Below are 25400 nucleotides of genomic sequence, written 5' to 3'. Positions count from 1 at the left end.
TCGCTCCGACTGGGGGAATGGAGGGATCCTCACCAGTTGGAACGTGAGGGCACTGGGGGGCTATCTCCCACCCGACCCAGGGAGATTGGGGATTTCTTAGATTCTAGATAGCGGGGAACTGAGAGGGAGGACTAGGGATGGGGGGGTCCCCGATCCGGAACCGAGCTACCTTGAAGGCACCGGGAAGCGCTTCATTCCGGGAGGGCGTTCCTGCGGCCCGGCCCCCGTGCCGGGGTGGGTGGGGGGTGCAGCCGCGCCCAGGTCCCGGCCCGCCTCGGGTTTCGAGGGGGTCTCTCTCGCCCTCCGGGACCCGGGAGCCCGGCGGGAGCGGGGTCCGGGCGCCGCCGCCTCCGCGAGCGCCCGGGCGGGCGGGCTGGCGAGCGCTGGGCTTTATGCTCGCAGGGCGGCGGGGGGAGGAGCCGGCAGGTCGGCCCCCGGCGGGCCCTCCCCTCGGCCGTCCCCGCCCGCCCGCCCGAGCGGGGTCGGGGGAGGGGGCAGCATGGCCTGTCCGTCCGGCCCCCTTCGCCGCGCTCCTCATCTGCCCCGCGCCGAGCGCTGCCGCCGCCGCCGCCGCCGCCGCTCCGCTGCCCGCGCCGCCCGCGGCTCCCGATGGAGACTGACGCGCCCCAGCCCGGCCTCGCCTCCCCGGACTCGCCGCACGACCCCTGGTACGTCCTGGCCCGGCCCGGCCCGGCCTCGCTGGCCCGCGCCCGCCCCGGCCCCGCCAACATGGCCGATCCGGGTCGGGCCGGGCCTCCCCGGGGCCCGGGCCCGCGCCCCCTGCGCCCGGGCGCCCGGCGCTCACGCGGGCCCTTTGTGTCTCTCCTCCTCCGCAGCAAGATGTTCATCGGGGGACTCAGTTGGCAGACTACGCAGGGTGAGCGAGCCCGGGAGCGCCCGCCGGCCCGGCTGGGCACCCGGGACCCCCGGCGCCCCGGAACCGGACACCCCAGCCCGGCCCTGCGCCCCGCTGACCCCGGGCGTCCCTGCGCCGTTTCGCGCCCCGCCCGGGGACCCCGAGAGCGCAGGGCGATCGGCAAGCGCGCACGGCCCAGCGGGTGGAGACGAGGAGATGAGGGGTTCAGGGGGCATCGGGGGTGGGGGGTGGGGGTGGGCTGGGCCCCGGGGACCCGCCGGCGGCAGCTACAACTCCGCTCGCACCTGCGGCTCAAACTTTTGTGAGGCGGCTCCCGGAGCGGCGGGAACCCGGCCGGAGCCGTCCCCCCTCCAGCCCTGCTCGGCCCTCGGCTTCCTCGGGCCCCCGTGGGCGCCAGGAGGCTCCAGAGGAGCCGGGTGTGCACCGGGGGTGGGGGGGAAGCGCCGGAGAGCTTGCAGGCTGCCGGGCGCGGGGGCGGCCGGACCGCGCCGGGGTCACTGGGGGCAAAGGACGGGGAAGGGGGGAAGGGCGCAGGGGCGCGGGCTGGTCCGAAGGCGGGTGTGTGGTTACAGAAGGGCTGCGCGAATACTTCGGCCAGTTCGGGGAGGTGAAGGAGTGTCTGGTGATGCGGGACCCCCTGACCAAGAGATCCAGGTGAGCCCCTCACCCCCTCCTCCGGCTCCCGGCTCGCCCCGCTCCGCCGCCACTCTCTGCCTTGTAACCATCTGCCTCTCCCTCACTACGGCGCGCAGGGGTTTCGGCTTCGTCACTTTCATGGACCAGGCGGGGGTGGATAAAGTCCTGGCGCAGTCGCGGCACGAGCTCGACTCCAAAACAGTGAGTGGCCCTTGGGGCTTCGGGGGTCTTTTGGGAGAAGGAGGTCGCTGGAGGAGAGGGGCAGGACTCTGTTCGGGGTTGGGGAGGGGGGGGACAGTTGGATGGGATCCCGGGAGAAAGGAGGGAGTTTGCCGAGTAGGAGGGCTGCCACGCTCTGAAACTTTGTCAGTCGAGTTGAGGGGAGACGGAGCTGCAAAATCCCAAGTCTGCTAAGCGATGTTACATCCCCACCCCACCCCAGTCCCTCCAGGACCGCGGAGGGACGGGGAGGCTGCCTCCCCCTCCCTGCACATACTAATCTTGATGCCTCAGAGAGGAGCTTGGGGTGGGGCTAGGTCCCTCCCCTAGCCCAAATGGGGTGAGTCAGGGCTGCAGTGACCCACCCGTGGCTTCTCTGAACTCTAACTAGTACTTGGCTCCCCCCCCACCACTACCCCATTCCAGACCAATGGCAAAGCATCATTGAATCCCCGCTCCTTCTCTTCCTCCCTCCCCTGACTTTTGGTCAATGAGCTCCTGGCTTTGTGTAGAAGATGTGAACCTGCTTTGCCCGTGGAGGAATTTATGAGGAGGGCCCTAGCTTGCCTGGAAACAACTCTTGCCGGCTACGTCTGGGGAGCAGCCGCTGGCTGGGCATTCAGACTCTGGGAACATTTTGCTGCTGTCCCACCACTCCCCAGTGTCTTGGGCCCTGCAGGGGGCGCTGGCCCAGGCCCCGGCTGGAGGGGAGAGGAGAAAACCGAGGAAGGGCTCCTCTGTGATGGGGTGACTGTCTGCCAGGGACAGTGTGATCTCTCTCCACACTCCCCCACTCTCCTCCAGCGCTGGGCCTCCCTGCTTGGGTCAGTCACTGGCTCCTGCTTACCTGCAACAATAGCTGGTTGTGCCCAAGAATTTGTTAAACTACCGTCTGTCCCCAGCTCCTGTTATCTCTGCCCCGTGGCTCCCACTCTTGCCCGCAGTAATGAGCCAATGAGGCCAGGCCTCAACTTTGCCGGCCCTGAAAGGATCTTCTTGGCTCAGACCGAGTGACCCAAGCTGGGAATGGAGAGACAGTGGCCTATTGTTTTTGGTGATTATCTGCCATCAAGCTGCCTGTTCTCCTACCATCCCCTGTCCTCAGAATGCACTGATGGCTTCTGTGGCACTCAGGAAGACGAGATGTTGGGACTGGGGTTGGAGCTGGGGGGGCGGGGGCATGGAAGATGGATAAGAGGAAGAGAGAGGGGAGGAAGGAGCAAGAGATAGGCATCCTTCTGAGATGTGGGACTTTGAAAAGTGCAGGGGCTTTGTGTTTGGCATTCTCCAGTCTGGGAAAGGGGTGGGGGTGGAAGGGAGGCTTATTGTGGAGAGTCTATTTTGGGTTCTGACTTTCACCTTTTATTTACTTGTTGGGTTTTATGTTGCCAGCTGTGAGTCAGAGTGGAGGTAGGGTGTGTCAGCGATTGGTTGTGCGTGGGTCTGTGGGCTGTGGCTTAGGTACCATCTCCCCATCAGTGTCTGCACAGTGGGACTGTCAGAGGTGTGTTCTGGTGGCCTCCAGGAGAAATAGAAGGATGAACATGTCCATTGAGATACAAAATCGTACCTCAGTGGGCAGCTGTAATTATCCCTGGAGCCCCATGGGATTTGGGGAGAGAGGAGACATTGCCCAGTGTGGAGTTTGGAGGTTCCTTCTCTGTGGGTAGATTCCAGCGGGGGAAACAGGAGGACTGTTCCCTGGTTCATGCCATTCAGGCAGTGAGGAGCTAGAGTCTGTTGCCTGGAACTAGGCTGAGTTTTGAATGGAAGGAACTGTGGGGAAAGACAGATGTTCCCTGCGATTGGCTGGTGAACTTCTGAGTGGTGTCCACCCACGTGAGTGGCAAGAAACTCTGAACTGACTGGGCCTCAGAGGTCCTGTGTTGATCACAGTATCTCGAGCTCTGCCTTTTGATGTTTGTTAGACGAATACAGTACCTGGGAGAACCCAGGTGCATCTTGCTTTTCCCCCTTTGGTTGTTCACGGCCAAGGGCAAAGGTGGCCCGCTGGTAATAGCACCTTTGTTTGTGCAAAGAAGGGCAGTTCACAAAGGAACGCTTTCACCTGCATTATCTCATTTGATTCCATGCAGCTGCCTCTGGGAAAAGTGGGTGCTATTGTCCCCACTTTGCAGATGAGGGAACTGAGGCTCAGAGGGGTCAGGCAAGTTACCAAGATCACAGACTTGGCCAGGGGCCCAAAGTTTCTGAGTCCAAATCCCGTGCTCTTGCATGTCACCAAAGCCTGTGCTCTGTTTCACCCCAAGCCGACCTGTACTATCAGGGAACTGTTTGCTTGCACCATCAGGAAGGACTGTTAGATGGCGGTGGTATTGGGAAAACAGAATGGAGTCTACCCTTGTGGTTTACAAACTCTTACCTCAAAGCCTTTTTCAGGCAAAGATTGTTTCCATTCCCAAGGCTCCCGCAGTCTGGATTGCCTGCCTCACCTGGACAGGTATTTCTCAGGCAGGAAGGGCTTCAATATACCTGGTGCCGGAAAGAATAAGTCTACGCCTAACTTTTTTCCGGTTCCTGCTGAGGGCTAGACAACAAGTGCTTTGTAAGCATTACCTCAAATAATCTGCAGAGGACCCTTTGAGGTGGATGTCAGTATTGGCCCATTTTGCGGGTGAGCTCAAGCTGAAGGCTCAGAGAGGTTAAGTCATTTGTGCGTGATCTCACAGCTGGGAAGTAGTGTTAAATGGGATTTGAACCCAACAGCCCAGCTCTAGCCATTACATCTTCCTGCCAGAGGCCATAGTGGTTTCTGTCACTTCCACGTCACCTCTGTGTCCTGGGATGAGAGTGGTCCTCAGATCTTCAGGCTGTGTGTAATAACCAAGGCTCCTCTACTTCTGTCTTCTCTTTCAGATTGATCCCAAGGTGGCCTTTCCTCGGCGAGCACAGCCTAAGGTAGGTATGTCTGTGTCTGGGAGCAGCTTGGTACCACCAGTAGAGATTTTCCCATCATTCTCTTCTGTGGAAGAGGCTTCTGGGTGGAGTGCTAATGGCATGGCCTGGGGTGGGAGGAGGGAGGATTCTTGATGTCCTTGCTCTCTGGATTGCAGACACGATGCATTTTTCCATCTGTGCTCTGGGGTGGACTAGGGAGAGGGGGCTGCATGTGTTGAGAGAAAGAGGAACCCCTCAGGGGATTCATTGCCCTGTATTTGAAGTCAGTACACTTTGGATTCGGGGCTTCATTAGTGGCTCAGAGGGTAAAGAATCCACCTGCAATGCGTGGGACACAGAGATGTGGGTTCAATCCCTGGGTTGGGAAGATCCCCTGGAGGGGGGCATGGAAACCCACTCCAATATTCTTGCCTGGAGAATCCCCATGGACAGAGGAGCCTGGCGGGCCACAGTCCATAGGGTCGCACAGAGTTGGACACAGCTGAAGTGACAGCCTGCACGCATGCACACTTTGGACTCTAATTCTGTGACTTTGGAGATCACAACTTCTGTGCCCGCACCTCTGGGGTGGGAGGCACTCAAATACAGCCCAGACTTACCCACTGAAGCTGAACTAGAGACAGGTCAGGGAGCTACCTCTGACCCCCAGTGCTCCGCCTCCCCAGCTCCCCTCACTTCTGGGATGAGGTGCGTTGGGCTTGCAGAGCGGGAAGGGATCATGGCATCTGTCACCTGTTATCTTTCAACTTGGGTGATTGTGGCTGCCTTCCTAAGTGTTCTTTGTCCCTGGTGCTGTGGCGAATTTTTCTGGGTACCTGCAAAACAGCTCTCTGAGCAGTGGAGCCATACAGAACTCCCAACTTTTGGTGCAGCACAGGGGCCTAACAGTGGTATCCTAGTTCCCAGGGCAACTAGCCACGTCTTAATTTTTAAGCAGTTGAAAACAGGAGCTAGGCGTTGGGCTGACTTTAGTCCTGGGAGCAGGACCCCTGAGTCGGCTGATTTATCATGTGTCCTGGGACTAGGTCCCTCTTCAGGAGATCTCAGTTTCCCCCTTTGCAAGGGGTTGGTGGGAACTGGTGGCTTTACGACTTTGAGTCCTGGAGCCTAGCTCCGGCCACAGTGAAAGGAGAGGGGCAGGTCTGGGGAGACAGGAAAAGGGCATCCCTGCCAGGGTCCAGCAGAGGGCCTGAAAGCAATTATGGAGCAGGTATTGGAAGGAAGCCGCACCAGGGAGCACATGGTCGGAATTGGGTTAATTCCATTAAGCAGTTTGGTGACAGAAGGTGCTTTAGTGCTAGGATGGGGCTGGGAATTGCCGTGGATTAGCCATGCGCTCCTGGGGTAATTAGGACCATGTGTTCTTCCTAAAACAGGGCTGGGGCCACGGGGCTGCCAGAGGTTGGGTTGGGAAGAGGTTGATGAGGAAAATGTCGGTGTTAAGTTCAGGGGGACCCTGGGATGGGCCTTGGCCTCTTCTAGGAGTGGCTGGTGGGGTCTTCGAGGTATGACTGTAGGTCTGGATCACTGAGCCAGCCACCCTCTTCCTAACACAGACCCCAGGGAGCAAGCCAGGGTGTGGGGTGTACAGCTGCCTGCGACAGGCCCAGAGGTGGGAGTCCAAGGGGGAGCTCGGGGTGGTGGGGGGGAGTCTTCTGAGTAGCTGGGGCCACAGAGAGCTTGTCAGCTGGCACCCCGGCAGGAGGGCTGGAGCCCCCGCTGGTGGCGGTAGGCCACAAGACTCAGATGCCCACTTTCTCATTCCCTCCCTGAACAGATGGTGACTCGAACGAAGAAGATCTTTGTTGGGGGCCTATCAGTAAACACCACGGTGGAGGACGTGAAGCAGTATTTTGAGCAGTTCGGGAAGGTGGGTCCAAACTGGGGAGTGCTGGCTGGGGGTCAGGGCATGGGGAAGGGGGCTGGGCACGGGGTATGAAAGCCCTGTGGAATTTTGGTTGGTAGCAAGCGCGGAGTCCAGCCAGGTCATTCCAATTCCTGCAAGAGTCACAAAGGGGGCTGGGTCCTTTTGTGGGTGAGGCTGGGCCAAACCCAGTGTTCAGGCTTCTGGCCTATCTGTGGGCTTCAGACTCTGTGGACACGTCCCCAGGGAGGGAAGCCACACAGTAGCTATCCCTGTTGTTGCCCTTCTCCTGCTTATCTTCCTTCTCCTGAGGGAGGCTGTGCTCCCAAAGCCAGTTCAATCCAGTCACCCCTTGGCCTCCTGGGAGTCTGCACCTGTCCAGTCCACAGGGTGGTTGTACCTTCCCCCACTCCTTCCTGCTAAGGATGATAAGAAGGCAATAAATATGACTTCCAGTTGTACTCAGAACCCTGCTTGTGCAGGTGGGAGCTGGGGTTGGGGGGCGGTGCAGATCTCTTAGCTTATCGGGGAGGGGCTGCCGAGACCACCCCAAATTCCTGATCAGTCCCAGAGAACTGGTTCTCAGCTCTGCGGTGCCTGGAACTTAAATTTCCGGGCCATTTAGTCCATGCAGAAGCAATGTGGTGACATCAAACAATAGAGTGTCCCCCACCACCCCCCAGAAAGGGGAGCGTGTGAGCCTCAAGGTGCCATGCAGAGATGGCTAGGAGGGGACCAAGTTTTACCTAAGCCTTGGGGTGAAATAGAACTTGCTGTGCTGAGTGCTGGGGTCCCTGGACTTTTCAGACGTGAAACAGGCTGCCGGCTGGGTCTCACCTTCCCATCAAGGCCCTTTTTGGTTACCTATATTAGGCGCAGGGCACAGGAGAATCGTGGCTTGGGAATGGGACGTGAGCTGGGGACTGGGTGGGTTTCAGCCCCCTGCCTCTAAGGGTAGAATGGGAGCGGGTGGGAGGTCCCCTGGCCAGCGTATGCTGGCGATGCCGGGGCCAGAGGCCTAGGCTCAAGGCGCCTCCGCAGGGACCCGGGTACCGGATCCAGGGCAGGTCGGGCGGCCTGGGCCCCAGAGGGAAGGGCGCTCCTGGGAAGCAGCAGGCCCCGCTCGGGCTCCGGTGGGGTGTCTTTGTGTCTGAGCGCCGAGCATTAGAGCTCGCACTAATCTGATCCAGCAGCTGTGATTGGAGGCCGCCTGCCCCCGGGGCCGGCGTTGCCATGGCAACCGGGCCCCAGGAGAAGCCGTCAGCGGCCGCGTCTTTTGTTCGGGCCTAAATCGGCGTTGGCATGTGAAACCGGCCCGGGGAGGCCAGGGGGAGCCGGAGAATAGGCTGCCAGGGAGCGAGGGGGACAGCCGGGAATGCCAAGGGCCCCGCGGCGGGGGGCCCCCCGCCCGGATCGAGGGGCCGCCGCCGAGGGGGGAACAATGGTCAGCCGCCATGGCTGCCACTCAGGCTTAGCGGCCGCCGAACTTGGCGGCTCCCACTGGTCAGCAGGCCTCGGCCGCCTCCCCTCCCCCCCGCCGGAGCCCCCCTGCCCCCGGGTTCCCATGGAGACCAAAGCCTATTAAGGACACTGGGCCGGGAGCCTCCCTCCCCTCTGCTGGCCCCAGGAGGGGACGCCAATGGGGGGTCCTCTGGACCCCCAACCACTTTTCCTTGCTCTATACCCTGGCCTCAACCCCGCTTGCCCACTCCTGGTCTGTCCAACCAAGGCCCAGGTTGAAGGGTCTGAGGGTGGGGGATGGCCAGGGCTGGTGGAGCCAGAGGGGTTGGTTGGAGGAAGGGCGGTGGATTTGGGCTGAATCACGAACTCAGCGGTGGGATGGGGAAGGAGGGTGTGGCTGGGTTCATCTATTCATTTGTTCAAAAAGTAATCAGGGAGCACAAGTCCCGTGATGGATAGGGTGGTCATGACTGACCTGGCATTGCCTTCATGGAACCTTCAAAGCCAGTGGTGTCCAGCTGTTTACTCTGTAGCTTTGCCAGCCTCCCCCATGTGACTGTGGGCAAGCCCCTCTCTAATAAAGGTAATAATAATAATAACAGCTGCTGTTTATTAAGCGGTTACTCTATCCCGGGTGCTGTGAGTTAGGAGTGTTGCATGCGTATCTCCTATAACGCCTCCCTATAAGACACAGCTAACGCCCCATTTGACAGATAGCTTGAATCATAGAGACCTAAAGCTGCTGGCCAAGGTTACTTTCCAGCTCCAGCCGGTCCTACTCAAAGCCTGTGCTTTTATCACAAGCCCCCCCTTTCCGGGTTTCTCTTTTCTCTGTGCCAAATGTGAATTGTCCATCCGGTTTGGACGGCTGAGCTGATTTGAGATTCAGAATGGGTCCATAAGGATGGGAGCAAGGGTGACACCGAGCTGTGCGGCCCTAGGTCAGGCGCCACTTTGGGCAGAGAGATGTCATTTTCTCCTGAGATTCTCTAGGGACCCAGCTACCTCCTGACTCACTGGTGTGGGGGGATCCTGGTTCTTCTTGAGGAAAGTCAGGGGCCCAATTGCTGCTTGGTGCCTAAGAGCTGGAGGACCACCCAGCTCAGAGGCCGCCCTTTCCACTTTAACAAGACGGATGACAGCCTGGAAAGAGAGCAAAGGCGAGTGGGGAAGAGGCTGTGCCCCAAGGCCTCAGGAAGTTTTCCTTGATCCCTTGGGTGTCTGACCATTTGGGGGAGGGTCAGCAGCTGGAGTGGGAGGTGGAAAGGGGAGAGGCAGTGTCAGAAGCAGCCCTTGATTTCCACCCAGGATGAATCCGACCTTAGCTTAACCCCATGAGACAGCTGACATTGGCTGAAGAATTAAGAGGGCAAGGAGGAAGCATCAGATGTAGGCAGAGGGAAGCTGGGACAGAGGAAGGGAAGAGAAGGCCTTTGGCTGTCCGTGCATCCAAGAGGATGCCTTGAGGGAGCAGCAGGAAGAGAAGACTTGGGGTCCAAAGGATGGAGGATACTGTAGAACCTCCCCCTTCCTCCACCCTTTTCCCCTCCCCCAGTCAGTGGGAGGCCAGCAGCCCAAGCACTGAACTCTACTTGCTTTAATTACAGCCTCTAGCAAAAGGAAACCTCAATTAGAGGAAAAGATCTGTATAAGGAGAGGGGAGTTGGGTCTGACTGGAGTGGCTGCTGTCCTCCTGGCCTTTTGCAAGTGGGAAAGAGGCTTTCACTTCCCCATCTCCTATCTTACTCCTCTATTTTCTCCTCTAGCACCCACTGTCTGCCTCCTCCTACTCCTCCCAGGCTTGGTCTGGGATGCGCTGTGTGACCCTGGACAGGTGACTTCACCTCTCTGAGCCCATTTCCTCATCGACAGAATGAGGCTCTTACCATACAAGGAGAAGATGGTGGGGCAAAGTGCCAGGCATTTAGTGCGTGCTTAATATTTGCAGGAGAATCTGGTGGTTGAACGGGGCTGCTGTGGCAGCTAGTTGGGGTTGCAGATGGAATGCTGTCCCCACCCAGGAAGCAGGTTGAAGATAAAGCCTGGACCGGGCAGGAGGGGAGTGGGTGTCGGAGCCCTTGCTCCTGGGTTGCGGTGGAGACCCCCGGGTCTGGTGGGTCCTCCACGGGAGCTCTGTTTTAGGTGGATGATGCCATGCTGATGTTTGACAAAACCACCAACCGGCACCGAGGTGAGTGTGGCCCCTCCCCCTTCCTAGGCCGGGCTGGGGGGCCTGTGGTCAGCCAGGGGGCTGCAGGTCACAGCTGCCCTTTCATCTCGCCTCCTGACATCCTATCCCCGAGGATCTGCATCCTCTCCCGGGCCTGGCCTTACAGAAGGCTTTTGTCCCGCCGTTTCCTGTGCTAGAAACTTGCCGAATTGCAGACACCCGAGAGGAGAGGAACGGAGGAGTGGACCTCTCCTCCCCCTACAGCTGAGCCCTCTGCCCCCGCCCCAGCCGGTGTCTGCTGGGCTTACCTTGTCCCTGGTAACCAGAGCTGGGGCCTGGCTACCCCAGGGTCAGGCTGACTCTACAGTCTGCTCCTGCCACTGGCCCCCTCGCCCCACCCCTGGGCTGAGCCCAGCCCCCTTTACCCCTGAATCTGTGAGCATCTGGGCCACCGGGTGCGCACTGCCTGGTTGTTTTTTCCCCAAGGGCCTTGCCTTCTGAGAAATACCATTCCAGCCCCTGGGGCACACCCAGGAGGAGGCAGGGTTGTTTCTGCAGTGCCTTCAGAGCTTTGGGCCTTTTAGCCTGTTTGGGGAACGGGATATGTGCTGGTGTGTGTGTGTGTGTGTGTGTGTTTGTATCTGTGCACGTGAGGGTATTTGATACTGCACAGTTGTGTAGACCTAGCATGTCAGGGTAGCTCATATGCACACAGGGGCCTTTGCCTTTGTGAGTGCTAAAGTGTCCCTGTGATGTATGGGTACCTAGGGGTGTGTGTGTGTGTGTATATCTGTATACAAAAATATACTTGTCCACGTTCATGTACGTTTTAAAAAGTATTTGTGTGTGTATTTTAAAAGTATTTCTATTTCCCTCTCTGGAAAGCATCTGAGGAAGAGTAAAGGCATTTTGAATGTGATTTGCGTCACAGCCCTGCCTCTGTCTAATTTGCTATGTGATCTTGGGCCAGTCACTTCACTGAGCCTTGGTTTTCACGTCTATGATTTGGGAACTGAAATCCTGTTTCATCACGTAATTGAGAGGTTGCCAGGGTGCGGGCGAAGCCTCTCATTAATTCTTAGACACTTGCTTGTAAGAAGGGAGTGGTGCTGTTGGTATGATTTGGGGCTGGGTTTTGACCAGGAGCCCGGTTCTGACCTTGCCTTTGCCCTCCAGGGTTCGGCTTTGTCACGTTTGAGAGTGAGGACATCGTGGAGAAAGTGTGTGAAATCCACTTCCACGAAATCAACAACAAAATGGTGAGCAGGTGGACTTCCCAAGCGGTGCAGTGGCTAAGACTCTGCGCTCCCACTGCAAGGGGCACGGGTTCAGTCTCTGGTGGGGAACGTTGTGCATGTTGTGCAGAGGGAGACTGGGGCTCTAGCCTGAGTCAGCCAGGGAATGCTTGGAGGTTCTGGAGGCAGGCAGAGAGGCCTCACAGTTGGTGGGCCAGAGCCAGTTTTTTCACCCCCCTGAAAGTGTGGGCAGGAACATGGCGGTTAGAAAGCATAGCTGGTGGGCTCAGAGGGACTTGGGCTGAAATCCTTATTCCACCACTTCCTAGTCTAGTCATTGGACAGATGACTTCCTTTCTCTGAGCCTCAGTTCCCTCGTCTGTAAAACGAGAGTGTCAGTAGTACCTCCATCCATCTCAGGGCTGGTGTAAGCATTTGATGAACCACTGCATGCTCAACCCATCTCTAGCACATTGAGATCACGCCAAAAATAGTAACTATGAAATGAACAAGAGGCCTGCCAGGGAATAGGAGGGTCCATGACCCTGGGTCTATAGGAGGGACTGACTGCCGAATCTCATTGCAGGTGGAATGTAAGAAAGCTCAGCCAAAAGAGGTGATGTCACCAACGGGCTCGGCCCGGGGGAGGTCTCGAGTCATGCCCTACGGGATGGACGCCTTCATGCTGGGCATCGGCATGCTGGGTAGGTGCTGTGCCTGCACCTGTGGCTTCTTCCTGCCCAGAACTGCACCTGAGGCTACCAGGAGCTGTGTGGGTGTTGCCTTTCCTCTGTGGTCTGCCCTCCTGTCTGGGCAGACAGTGCCCAGAGTGTGTGGACCAAGGATCCCAGGTCTGGCAGTCCTAATGAAGGTGGGCGATTTGGTTGTGGGGTGCTGCCCTCTGGTGGTGACCGAAAGAGAGGTCCAGTTGCTCTTTATTAATTGGTCCTTCTGTCCATCCCACCGTTCAATTTGTTTGTCCACTCATCCATCCAGTAAGTAGTTATTGAGCAACTATAAATGCCAGGCCCTATGCCAAGAATTACAGCAGTGACTTTCCTTGGAGCTTTATGGTCTGGCAGGAAAAACAAATAAGTCTCTGATGACTCAGTGGTAAAGAATCTACCTGCCAATGCAGGAGACGCGGGTTCCATCCTTGAGTCAGGAAGATTCCCTGGAGAAGGAAATGGCAACCCACTCCAGTATACTTGCTTGGAAAATCCCTGGACAGAGAAGCCATGGGGTCGCAAAAGAGTTAGACACAACTTAGTGACTGAACAACAGAAACATAATAGGTTTGGGATGGAGAAGTATAGGGTGCCAAGGGAGCATGGTCATACTGAAGCTGACTGAGACTTGGGGACGCTAGGAGAAATGTGACATTTAAGCTGAGTCTGAGGATTCAGTAGGAGCTAAGTCATGGGACGGCAGGGAGCAGGGGAGGGTAAAAATGGTCAGGCAGATGGAACAGCATTTACAGACGCACAGGCCTTTGGAAAGGTAGAGGGAAGCCTGTTTCTTCTTGTTTGTTCGACTAATATTTATTGAGCAGCTTCTGAGAAATAGGACCTGCCTTCATTGTGTTTCCCATCAAGTGAGAGACAAGATTAAACAGACCGTGTCACCACAGAGTGACTGGAGGCTGTGGGAGGCCCGAGGAGGCACCTCAATCGACCTGGGGGTTGGGGAAGCTCCCTGGGGAGAGGGGTCAAGGTCACCATGAGCCTTGGAAGATGAACAGGAGTCAGCAGTGCTTGGGGCCCTTGACCAAGGTGAAAAATCTGAGCTGGGACCCAAGAAAGGTCACAGTCTTCCTGGAGAGACAAGCTGTATATACACAGCGAACACTAACAAGGCGGTCTTTATGCTGGAGATGGGGGAGGGGTGCCCCGCAGACTCAGAAGGGGGTACAGCATGGGCTAGAGGGTCAGGAGTGGGGTCAGACAGAGGGGGTGAGGAGCATACCCACCAAGTGGAACATTGTCTGCTCCTGAAGTTTTGTTTTTGTTTTTTGACTTTTTATTTGAAAGTAACTTTACATTTTCAGAAGAATTGGAAAAATAAAGTAGTAGTACCAAAAAATCCATATACCCTTTACCAGATTCACCTGTTGTTTGTTTTTAAGATTTTTTTTCTAATGTGGATCATTTAAAAATCTTTATTGAATTTGTTACAATATTGCTTCTTTTTTAATATTTTGGTTTTTTGCCTGAGAGGCATGTGAGATATTAGACTTGGTTGGGGGACAACCAAGGATCGAACTCTTAATCCCTTTGGAAGGTGATGTCTTAACCAGTGGACCACCAGAGAAGTCCCCAGATTCACTTATCGTTAACATCATACCCTATTTGCTTTTCTCATTTCCTCTATATATTTATGTGTATATATACACATATGCATACACACACATATATGATACGCTTATGACTTTTCTCAATCATGTGAGGGTAAATTACTTCAGTGTGTATTTCCCAAGATTAGGGGTGTGCTTTCATGAAACATTATAATTATCAACTTCATATATTTATATTGATACAATATTTTAGTCTAATCTACTATTTTTTGATTTTATCAGTTGATCCAGTACTGTTCTTTATAGCTGTTTCTGTCCTCCAGAACAAGATCTACCAGAATCAGTTTTTGAATTTAGCTGTTCTGTTTCTTTAGTGTCCTTTGGAACTTTGAGAAAATTTTCTTTTCAAAACAATTCATTAGCTGGTTTTACCCCTTTTAAAAAGCGGGGGAGGGGACTTCCCTGGCAGTGCAGTGGTTAAAACTCAATGCTTCCACTGCAGCGGGTATGGGTTTGATCTCTGGTTGGGGAACTAAGATCCCACATGTGCTTATTGAGGCCCCCCCCCGAAAAATAAAGTGGGGGTGGGGGAGAGAAAAGAACACCTCTAACTAATAGAGAATCATGGTTAAGAGACTTGGAGCCAGTCAGATCTGATTTTGAATCCCAATTACACCATTATTACTCACTATGTGATCTTTCTTTCAAAGCTGCAAGTATCTATTACAGTATATGCATACTAAGCAGTAGGCACTGTGCTGGTGATGGAGAGACAGAAATAAAAGATGGGAAAGACAGAAAATCAGCTCTTGAAGAAATCCTGGGATAAGTTCAGATACTGGTCATCAGTGCTATGAAAGGAAAAAACCAGGGCGACATGATAAATATTGAAAGGAAAAAACCAGGGAGAGTCGCATGATAAATACTCTTGTAACTGATGAGAGAGAGGTCTTTTGTGGGATCACTTCTCTGAGGAGGTGACATTTGAGCTGCCTCTTGCACAATGAGAAGGACATAGTCATGTGAAAACCTGGGGGAGAGTGTTCCAGGCAGAGGAATGATCATGTGCAAAGGCCCTGGGGTGGGAAGGAGTTTGTGAATTTGAAAAAAAGCATGGAGGCCAGTGTGGCCACAGCAGAGTGAGAGAGGCGCAGGGTGCAGATGAAGAGAGGATAGGGGCAGGAGCCAGAGCATGAAGAACCCTGATAAGGGTTTGGATTATTCTCAGCTGATAAATGTCACCTCACTGACCTCAGTTTCTCTACCTATAAAATGAGGCTCCTAACAGTGCCACTTGGGATTCTTGTGAGGGTTAAGGAGAGAGCAAAGTGTGCAGTGGGCTTTGTATAGGGCTTGGCATGCAGATGGTATGTGTATGGTAAATGTGATTATTATTCGTGATACAAAGTGGGGAGGGGAATTCGTGATACATCCTCCCCCACCAGGCTGTAGATAAAGCATCTGACACTGGTCCCCTTGCCTTATCAGGTTACCCTGGTTTCCAAGCCACGACCTATGCCAGTCGGAGTTATACAGGCCTCGCCCCCGGCTACACCTACCAGTTCCCTGGTAAGTCCTGCCCAACGTCCCTCTGCTGCCAGCATGTCCCCGGTTCCCAGGCAGTCTGACTCCTCAGGGCAGAGTTCAGGGGGTGGTGCATGGCTGGGGGGAGGTCTGCCTGCTGGAGGCTTGGAAGGAAGGGCATGTCTGAGGAAGGAGCACCTCTCCCCACCCAGCCCCCCTCCCCTCCCGAGAAGCTGGGGGTGGGGCTCCCCGTATGGCCCTGCATGACACCCCTCCCTCCCAGGATGTCCTCTGCCTGTTTCTTGCCTTTCCTCCCTACCCGCCTCCAGGGTTGCCACTTCCACCAAAATGGGATCAGGCTTGTGGTGGGGAGTCCCCCCTGAGGGCCAGCGTTGGCTGTGTCCTTATGGAGTCACCTATAATGACCATGTGCTACAGTGAGCCCCTTCCAAGGCAGTTGAGACCTTTTGACACCTGAATGCTGAAAAGCAATTTAAAACCACAATGATCACCACCCTCATTTGCAATTCAAAATAAAAACAACACTAGCCTTTCCCATACATGGCAAGAAGCCCAACAAAGTTCTGAGCCTTTCCCATGATGACTGTTCAATGTTTTTTTTAAATATCAAATATCATATTTTTGCAAGGCTCTTGTCTGTTTATTTTTTGGTCTTATTTCTCTGGAGGGTCCCCTAAGCCCTTGCACCTTAGGCTGTCCAGCTGTGAATCCTCTGTGTACATAACGCTGACTAGTCCTGACAGTGATCTCCAGGGGGAGGAGGGATGAGCCCGATTTTCTAGGTGAGGAAACAGGCTCAGAGGGGAAAAGTGACTGCAAAGATGACTCATCTAGAAGGTGGCAGAGCTGCTCTAGGGTCATTGCTTGCCTGCCCCCAAAATGAAAAGGAGGATTTTGGGAGATGTTTTAGTGCCTTCAGACCTTTTAAGAAAAACACCAGGGACAGAAGCTCCATCATCTCCCAGTGCCCGGGGTGTAGGTGGCAACTCTGCCCACTTGTCCCTTCCCTGTCGGTCTCGCTTCTCTGTGTCTTTGTCTCCTTCCCCACCCGGGCCTGCTGCGACCGTGCTCTCCCCATCCCCAGCTCTCGGGTCCTGTGCATGGCCTATCCCCCCCGCCCAGTGTCCCGTGGGTGCCTTTGTCCTCCCTGGGCCACGCCCGAGGGGCCTCTCTGCATCTTCCTAAGCTGTTTTACGTTTCATTTTAGAATTCCGTGTAGAGCGGACCCCTCTCCCGAGTGCCCCAGTCCTCCCCGAGCTTACAGGTCAGTTGCTCGGATTTCGTACACCTCACAGGCCACATGGGGGAGAAAGAGAATGACCCAGGGACCAACCCCGGGAAAGCTAGGGGGACCCTCTTCTCCTGCCCTCCAGTCCTCCGGCGGTGCAGCAGCCTCGGGCACTGGCCAGTCTTCGTAGCTACATGGTCCTTAAGGGTAGGGCACAGGGCCAAGCCCGGCAGATGGAGGCGAAATCACTCATTCATCCATTTGACAAATATTTATCTAGCGCCTCCCGCATGCCAGGCACCACGGCGGCAGTGTGATCCAGCGGTGAACCAGCCAGGGTCTCAAACTCAGAGTGGACTGGGCGGGGTGGGGACGTCAGAACACGGTGGAGGGCGTGGCTCCGGTGGTGGGCGTGGCTCCGCTCTGTCCCTGCCAGGAGGCTATGTAGAAACCCAGTATGTTCAGATCCCATTTTTTCCAAGAGAAGCCAGAAACCCGGCTTTCACTTCCAAATGAATTTTTCAGTTATTTTCAAATATTAGCAACGAATTTCAAATTTTTAAGTTCCCCGGGGACCAAATGAAACCTATTTGAGGGCCGAACCCAGCCCATTTGCAACTCGTGGGCAAGTAGGGCGATGTGTGCGGCCATCCTGGGCCATTTCTCCAGCTGGAGTTTTCACCTGGGCCTGTCAGCTCAGCTGTGGAACTGGGGCCGGGGCGGAGGCCCACGGCAAGGGGCAAGGAGCAGATGCAGATGAGGAGGGCTGCAACGGGGCTTCTCTGTTCAACCTGCTTCTCCCCTCACCCCACCCCCAGACTCCTCCCCTGAACCTAGCCGCGTGTGGAAGATACAAGCGCGGACTCTGCTTTAGAAGAGACCTTCCTTCCAAGGGGTGCCCAGGGGGCCCCCAAAATGGGGGAGGGGAAAGAGGCACCTGGGGCGAAGGAAGGGGAGGGAGTCCTGGCGGTGGGGGTGATAGAGGATCTTCCCTGAGCAGAGTGAGTTGGGGGACACATGGGGGTCTTTCCTACTCATCTCAGAACTCGTGTTGAGGGCCTACTGTGTGAGACAGACAGCCAAGTCCTGGAGGCAAAGAAGGAACCAGACAGCCAGGCTCTCATCTGCAGAACTTGGGCTCTAGAGAGAGAGATAAATACTTATTATACAAATGAGTAATGCTTTACTGTTGTGATGAGAGCATGCTGGTTTTGCTTTGAGGAAATGCCTAACTGGGCCCCAAACCAGACCTCAGGGCCCAGCCCTGCCCTTAAAGAACTGAGGGAAGCAATAGCCCCTCTGCAGACATTCTGGCCTGGAGAGGCAGTGGGTTCGAGGCTGAGCAGTTCTTGGAGGTCTGTGGTCTGAACTTTTCCCTCACCTTCAAGAGACGACAGTATTTCCTCATGCATTTAATCAATATTTGCTGTGCCAAATGCTGTACCAGGCAGTGGGGAGTCAGTAGGGAGTGAGACAGACAAGCTCCCTGCCCTTCCTGGAGTTGACAGTCTGGTGGAGGGAGATAGGAATAAACAAGTAAATCAAGATACTTGCACCGGGTGAGAGGTTCCACAAGGAAAATAAAACAAGGATTTGTGCTAAGGTGCTCGGGTCGGGGCGAGGGGCTGCCTTAGCAGGGGTAGTCAGGGAAGTCTTCTCAAAGGTGATGTCTCGAGTGAGAAGGTGCCAATTCTATAAAGATCTTGGGCAAAGCGTCTGCCAACTGTGCAGGCATGTTGTTCTAGATTTTCATCTCCTGGTCCAACAACCTACCCAAGAATTTTCACAAGGATTTTTTTTTCCAGAGTACCTCAACCCATCTCCAGTTCCAGTTCAGGGCTAGGGTACTAAAACAGCCCCCAGGGGCGCATCTTTGAGTGGGAGACGCTGGCTCTGGATGGGAGTGTGGCCTCTCAGGGTTGCAGTGGCAGAGCCAAGCAGTAGGGGGTGCTCACCCCCAGCCGGAGGCAGCTCCAGGCTCACGACAACCCATCATTAAAGTACGGATCCCTCCTAGTTATATTCCTCCTGGTTCAGTTCAGTTCAGTCATTCAGTCGTGTCCAACTCTTTGGGACCCCATGGACTGCAGCACACCAGGCTTCCCTGTCCATCACCAACTCTAGGAACGTACTCAAACTCATGTCCATTAAGTCTGTTATGCCATCCAACCATCTCATCCTCTGTTGTCCCCTTCTTCTCCCTCCTTCAATCTTTCCCAGCATCAGGGTCATTTCAAATGACTCAGTTTTTCTCATCAGGTGGCCAAAATATTGGAGTTTCAGTTTCAGCATCAGTTCTTCCAGTGAATATTCAGGACTGATTTCCTTTAGGATTGACTAGTTTGATCTTGCAGTCCAAGGGACTCTCAAGAGTCTCCTCCAACACCACAGTTCAAAAGCATCAATTGTTTGGCGCTCAGCTTTCTTTATAGCCTAACTCACATCCATATGACTACTGGAAAAATCATAGCTTTGACTAGATGGACCTTTGTTGGCAAAGTAATGTCTCTGTTTTTTAATATGCTGTCTAGGTTGTTCATAGCTTTTCTTCCAAGGAACAAGCGTCTTTTAATTTCATGGCTGCAGTCACCATCTGCAGTGATTTTGGAGCCCCCCTAAAATTCTCTGTTTCCATTGTTTCCCCATCTATTTGCCATGAAGTGATGGGACCAGATGCCATGATCTAAGTTTTCTGAATGTTGAGTTTTAAGCCAACTTTTTCACTCTCCTCTTTCACTTTCATCAAGAGGCTTTTTAGTTTTTTGCTTTCTTCCCTAAGGGTGGTGTCATCTGCATATCTGAGGTTATTGATATTTCTCCAGGCAATCTTGATTCCAGCTTGTGCTTCCATCCAGCCCGGCATTCGCATGATGTACTCTGCATATAAGTTAAATAAGCAGGGTGACAATATACAGCCTTGATGTACTCCTTTACTGATTTGGAACCAGTCTGTTGTTCTGTGTCCAGTTCTAACTGTTGATTCTTGACGTGCAAACAGATTTCTCAGGAGGCATGTCAGGTGGTCTGGTATTCCCACCTCTTGAAGAATTTTTCACAGTTTGTTGTGATCCACACAGTCAAAGGCTTTGATGTAGTCAATAAAGCAGAAGTAGATGTTTTTCTGGAACTCTCTAGCTTTTTTGATGATCCAGCAGATGTTGGCAGTTTGACCTCTGGTCCTTCTCAGTTCAGTTCATTTCAGTTCAGTCGCTTAGTCGTGTCCAACTCTTTGCGACCCCATGAATCACTGCCTTTTCTAAATCCATCTTGAATGTCTGGAAGTTCACGGTTCATGTACTGTTGAAGCCTGGCTTGGAGAATTTTGAGCATTACTTTGCTAGCATGTGAGATGAGTGCAATTGTGTGGTAGTGTGAACATTCTTTGGCATTGCCTTTCTTTGGGATTGGAATGAAAACTGACCTTTTGTATTCCTGTGGCTGCTGCTGAGTTTTCCAAATTTGCTGGCTTATTGAGTGCAGCACTTTCACAGCATCATCTTTCAGGATTTGAAATAGCTCAACTGGAATTCCATCACCTCCACTAGTTTTGTTCATAGTGATGCTTCCTAAGGCCTTCACTTCGCATTCCAGGATGTCTGGCTCTAGGTGAGTGATTACACCATTGAGATTATCTGGGTTGTGAAGATCTTTTTTGTATAGTTCTTCTGTGTATTCTTGCCACCTCTTCTTAATATCTTCTGCTTCTGTTAGGTCCATACCATTTCTGTCTTTATTGTGCCCATCTTTGCGTGGAATGTTCCCTTGGTATCTCTAATTTTCTTGAAGATATCTCTAGTCTTTCTAATTCTATTGTTTTCCTCTATTTCTTTGCGCTGATCACCGAGGAAGGTTTTCTTATCTCTCCGAGCTATTCTTTGGAACTCTGCATTCAAATGGGTGTATCTTTCCTTTTCTCCTTTGCCTTTCGCTTCTCTTCTTTTCTCAGCTACTTATTTATATGACCTCCTCATACAACTATTTTGCTTTTTTGCGTTTCTTTTTCTTGGGGATGGTCTTGATCACTGCTATCGGGGTAGACAGCAAACTAGGGAATAGCCAGATCCCTGTGTCTGAAGAGAGGGTCAGAGAAAAGGGGATGCGGAGATCTGGGGAAGGGAGTGGTCATTTCTTCCTGGGTGATGGTCAGGGGTGCTGAGCCAGGAGGAGGGGCGCGAGGGGAGCCGGCCAGGCAGCAGAAAGAGCGAAATGGGGTTGTTGCCTGGAGTCTAGCTTCAGCCCGATCTTATGGGCGGGGGGTTGGGAGGGAGTGGGGGGTGGGGAAGGCAAGAATGCACTTCTTGGTCCATTGGTCCTTGGGGCGACAGGCCCGGCTTTTGGTGCCTGTGTCAGTCAGTCACTGGCTCCAGTTGACTTGTACTGGAAAGAGGGACATATCTCTCATTAGCCCTGAGCTGAGTAGCCCCCCAGTTCAGCCAAGGGCCCTCCCTGGTGATGGCAGCAGCGGGCAATATTCAGGGCAGCTCGGGGGGTGCCCCGCCCCCATCCCACCCCGCCATGAGATGTGGCTTGTGCACCACCCCCACCCCCACCCATGACATTTGGGTTGTGCACGTGTGTTCCTCAAGTCCAGGTTGAATCTGAGGCCCAGCTGATCCCTGGGAGGCCGTCCTCTCTTCTCCCTTTCTCTAAGGGAGCTCTTTCTGCCTGACCCCGGGGCTGTACTTGACCCCTCTGAGGTGGGATATGGCCAGAGAGGCTCTGCCCACACCCCCGCTGCCCCTTGGCTACCGTGCTGAAACGCCCATACCTTTCCTTCCAGCCATTCCCCTCACCGCTTACGGACCCATGGCAGCGGCGGCGGCGGCAGCGGCTGTGGTTCGAGGGACAGGTGAGGCCGTCTAGGGTGCAGAGGGCGAGGGGGGTGGGGGAGAGAGAAGTCTAGAGAGGAGGGGAGGTGGCCATGGCCACCCCTTTTTAGAGCGACTCACTTATTCATTCATTCAAGGACTATAACCTGGGCACCTGGCAGGCCCGCCAGGAAGGAGACAGGTGTGATCTCTGCCCTCCAGAGCTTGCGGGCTGGTGGGGCGGCAGGTGTTAAAAACGGCGATCCCATGCTATAGCCCCACCGGGGGGAAGTCAGGTGTCAGAGAGGGGCCTCTCAGGAAGGGCTGCCAGAAGGTTGCCCCTCTTAACTTCCAATCTGAAGGCAAAGAGGAGGAACGGTATTCCCAGCAGAGGGATGAGCAGGTGTCAAGGCTTAGAGGCCAGTTAGCATGGGTGGAGTGGAAGAGTAAGGAGTGGAGACAAGGAACCAGATTCTAGGGAAACACCAAACATTTTAAACAGCAGAGTGAGGGTCATTTTAGACAGCGTAGGCAGCTGCAGGGTGGGGACAGGTGGGAAGAGCTCCACAAGGGAGGGGCAGTCGGTAAGGAGGCTGCTGAGCCATGGCACCGGAGATAACGGGGTCCTGGGGCTGAGGCTGGTGGGGGTGGACGGACTCTGGGCAATCTCCAGGCAGCTGTCCCACAACACTCTGCTGGATGTGGGGGTGAGGCCGAAGGGGAGGGGACAAGGTCGGGGGAGGGGGTGAGATGGGTTGGGGGGTTGCTGCGGGGTTGCCGTGGGCACCGGGGCTATCACCATCTTCTTTCTGGGTTGCCAGGCTCTCACCCCTGGACGATGGCTCCCCCTCCAGGTTCGACTCCCAGCCGCACAGGGGGCTTCCTGGGGACCACCAGCCCCGGCCCCATGGCCGAGCTCTACGGGGCAGCCAATCAGGACTCGGGGGTCAGCAGTTACATCAGCGCTGCCAGCCCCGCCCCCAGCACTGGCTTCGGCCACAGTCTCGGGGTGAGTGGCCCCCAGACCTGGAGGCCCCAGAAGTTGAAAGAGGGAGAGACCTTGTCTGTCTTTCGGGGGAGGGGGAGAAGAGAGGCAAGAGATAATGGATGGGAGACCTGGGATCAATGAGAGTTATCATTCACTCATTCAATGAGCATTTAATGATCGCCCTCTGTATGCCAGGCATTGGGTGAGCTCTGGGAATACTGTGCAAATGAGGCTCAGCATCTCTGCCTGCGTGGAGGCTAAATTCTAGCTCAGGGGTGCCCTGCTTTTACCCAGGGTGCTGGTTATCTGCAGATTCTCAGGCCCTACCCTGGAGAATCTACCCTAGTAGATAGTAGGGGTGATACAGGCAGGGCTTGAGAAGGTCTGTGCCTTACCTGAGCCTCCTGCAGAAGAAAGGAGGAGCCCCTGGGCTTTCTCTGCCACCCCCAGGAATCTAGGAGTCGAATCCTTTTCTTTCCAGGGCCCCTTGATTGCCACAGCTTTCACCAATGGGTACCACTGAAGCAGGAAACAGGTGGCAGGAGGTGAGGTGGGCTGGGGCTTTGGGGTGTGGATGGCACCTGGGAGGCTAGCGCTGAGCAGCGCAGTTTGGGACATAGACTTTCGTGGGACCCACAGCCCCAGTGGGGAGACAGACCTTTATCCCAGCAATGGTCACAGATCCAGAGAAGCTACTCAAACTGCTCCGTAAAGGATGTAAACAATAGCCACCATAAGGCAGCATGTGCCACTTCTCAGGCAAAGATTTTTTTTTAAGACTGTTGGGGCTCTGCAGTGATGAGGGAGGAGAGGAACCTGTGCAAATCGGCTCAGGTTTTTCAAAGGGCAGGATTTATCTGAACTAAACATTTCATGCCCATAACACAGCGATTCTACTTCTAGGCATGTATTTTTATAACTAAAATGCCCATCAACAGGAGACCGGTTAAATAGACTGCATGCATGCACTGGAATATCCAACAGGTGAAACAGGATACTGTCCACATACCTACATATACAGAGAGCGAGGGGGAGGGGAAGACCCTGCACACACAGCCATCATGCTGTGTACAGTGGGGCGCTCTGTGTCCCAGCGACATTTCCTTTGTTTGTCCATTCGTGCATCCCAACAACTATTTATTGAGCATTTGTTTCGGGAGGGGGATGATAGAAGACCAAGAAGGCTCCCCTCTCTCTGCAGACAAAAAACAAGTGAGCAATTGAGATCATTCTAAATTGCACGTGAGAGGTCTACCTGCTTCAGGGGTTCAGAGTGCAGTCCCTGAGAAGGTGACATTGGAACAAATCCAGCCATCCAGAAATCTAGGGAAAGAGGGTTCCAGACAGGGAGCAAGAGATGCAAAGTGTGTGCACAAAGCTTGCCTAGGAAGGGATTAGGGAAGAGGCCTTAGGCATGAGGAGACGTGGGTTCTGCGGGCCGCAGAGAGGCGGAGGGCAGGATCCCCTAACCCGCTGCTGTGTTCCAGCGCCCTGGCCTGCAGCTGACTGAGGACCGCGAGTGAGCCAGAGGGGCGGGGACACCTCAGCCGCAGCCGCCGCCCCTCGCCCGCAGCGACTGGACCGCTACTGCCTGCCCCTACTCCCCGGGCCCCCGGCCCCCGCCCTGCTGCCCCCCGCCTCACCCCAGGACTTCCATGTCCGGCTCCCCTACTAACCTCCCCCTCTTCCGCCCCTGGCCCTTTCCCCACCTCCCCTGTCCTACCTGCTTTTATTTATTTTGGATTAGCCGGTTGCCCCCGCCCCCCACCCCGTTCTCCTCTCCGCGCCCCCCACGTCGGGTCTGCGCCCCTTTCCCGCTGCCGCGCCCCCATAGGATTCCCCCCCCCAAGAAGGCTTTTGTATTTGTGCATAGCTAGAGTGAGGGCGGAGGGGGCCTGTTACAGGCCACAGCCACAACCCTGGTTTTTTTATTCTGATTTTTCCTTCCTTTTCTCTTTCCTTTTTTTTTTTTTGTTTTGTTTTTTAAAGAAACCGTTTTTTAAACTATTTCTAGGTTTGTGAATGTGAAGCCCCAGGCCGCAGGGGGCAAGGGGCCAGGTGCCCCCCCACCAGCTGAGAACAAAATGTCTATGTGGGTGTGGGCCCCTGGCCAGCTCCCTCTAGCCCTGGAGAGGACAGGCTGAGGAGGCCAGGCCGAGCCCCTGGAACCATCCCGTCCTGTATCATATATGTAAATACTGTGAGGTGAAGCCCCCACCCGTCTCTAAGACCCCTTGGGGGTGGGGGCATCGCCTCACCCCACCCCGCGTTTCTGTACCTTCCTCTCGGACACCGTTACTGTAAGCTTGCAGGCCTCAACTGTGGCCAAGGCAGGCCCCGCTCTCTCAGGCCCTATGGGGTCAAAGGCCTTGGGCCCGTTCACCCCAAAAAAAACCCAGTGTGGGGGCGAGGGAAGAGAAGGGCTCGCCCAGAGCCACTGCTGGAAAGGAATTAACTCTCCAAAGGTCACACCCCCGCCCCCTACCTGGTCTGGCCTTCATGGTCTCTGCCCTGAGCCCCCCATGAGTGGGCATTGGGGGTGGGCACTTTGGGAAGGGGCAGACCCCAGGGGAAAGCAAAGGGCTTCTCAGGGAACCCCCACATTCTCTTACTGAAGTTCCCCACCAGGATGGTCCCATGGCCAGAGCCCCTAGTCCCTGGGCCCTCTTCAAAGGAAAAAGAGGCTCAGGTCATGACTTCATGAATAGCGAGTGACCAGGTTGGTGTGGTGGGGTGGAGCCCCCCCGACCACTGCCTGCCTGTGTCCTCTCCCCCAGGTCTGGGGCTGGGAACCTAAGCTCCCTTCCCCATCATAGTCCCCTCCCCTGAAAACCCCCTTTGGAGAGTTAATTGTCTGTGTGAGGTGCTTAACCTATTAGCCCTGAGAACACAAAGCAATAATCTTTGTTATTGAGATGCGCGGCTGTTCGTGTTTTTTTTTTTTTTTAAATGTTTCCTAATAAAAGAGAAGCTGCATTTTATTGGTTTTATTTTTAATTTTCTACACACTTGAGCTGAGTCATGAGAGACTTAGCTTTCCTCTTCTCCCCTTCCTGTGATCCCCCCACCCCACTGGGCCCACCCATGGGCTCAGGGCCTTGGAATTCCGTTTTCTGATTTGTTTGGGAAATTTTTTTAAAAAGATGTTACACCGTGT

At 54.7% G+C, this 25400-nt stretch overlaps 1 protein-coding gene across 1 annotated transcript; it reads left to right on the top strand.

Annotated features, from left to right (window-relative positions):
* The first annotated feature begins 538 nt into the window (after positions 1 to 538).
* MSI1 (musashi RNA binding protein 1) lies at positions 539 to 23919 on the top strand. Its single transcript, XM_055404998.1, has 15 exons — positions 539 to 668; positions 837 to 877; positions 1450 to 1531; positions 1630 to 1714; positions 4610 to 4651; positions 6429 to 6521; positions 10119 to 10167; positions 11323 to 11405; positions 11968 to 12085; positions 15163 to 15243; positions 16427 to 16483; positions 21228 to 21296; positions 22077 to 22264; positions 22725 to 22788; positions 23731 to 23919. Exons 1-14 carry the CDS (start codon positions 610 to 612, stop codon positions 22764 to 22766), a joined length of 1089 nt encoding a protein of 362 aa, XP_055260973.1. The 5' UTR covers positions 539 to 609; the 3' UTR covers positions 22767 to 22788; positions 23731 to 23919.
* The last annotated feature ends 1481 nt before the right edge of the window (positions 23920 to 25400 follow it).

Source organism: Moschus berezovskii, chromosome 19, assembly GCF_049115385.1.
Source record: "Moschus berezovskii isolate FMDL1 chromosome 19, NW_MosBer_1.0, whole genome shotgun sequence".
Lineage (NCBI taxonomy): Eukaryota > Metazoa > Chordata > Mammalia > Artiodactyla > Moschidae > Moschus > Moschus berezovskii.
Note: the sequence above shows the minus strand (reverse complement) of the source record. Positions and strands in the feature narration are given on the sequence as shown.

What these genes read in the sequence shown, in the direction of transcription:
- MSI1 (XM_055404998.1), top strand. Translation starts at nt 610, where the DNA reads ATGGAGACTGACGCGCCCCAGCCCGGCCTCGCCTCCCCGGACTCGCCG. An exon ending in CAGTTGGCAGACTACGCAGG is followed by an intron (nt 878 to 1,449) that starts GTGAGCGAGCCC and finishes GTGTGGTTACAG; the next exon opens with AAGGGCTGCGCGAATACTTC. An exon ending in AACCACCAACCGGCACCGAG is followed by an intron (nt 10,168 to 11,322) that starts GTGAGTGTGGCC and finishes TTTGCCCTCCAG; the next exon opens with GGTTCGGCTTTGTCACGTTT.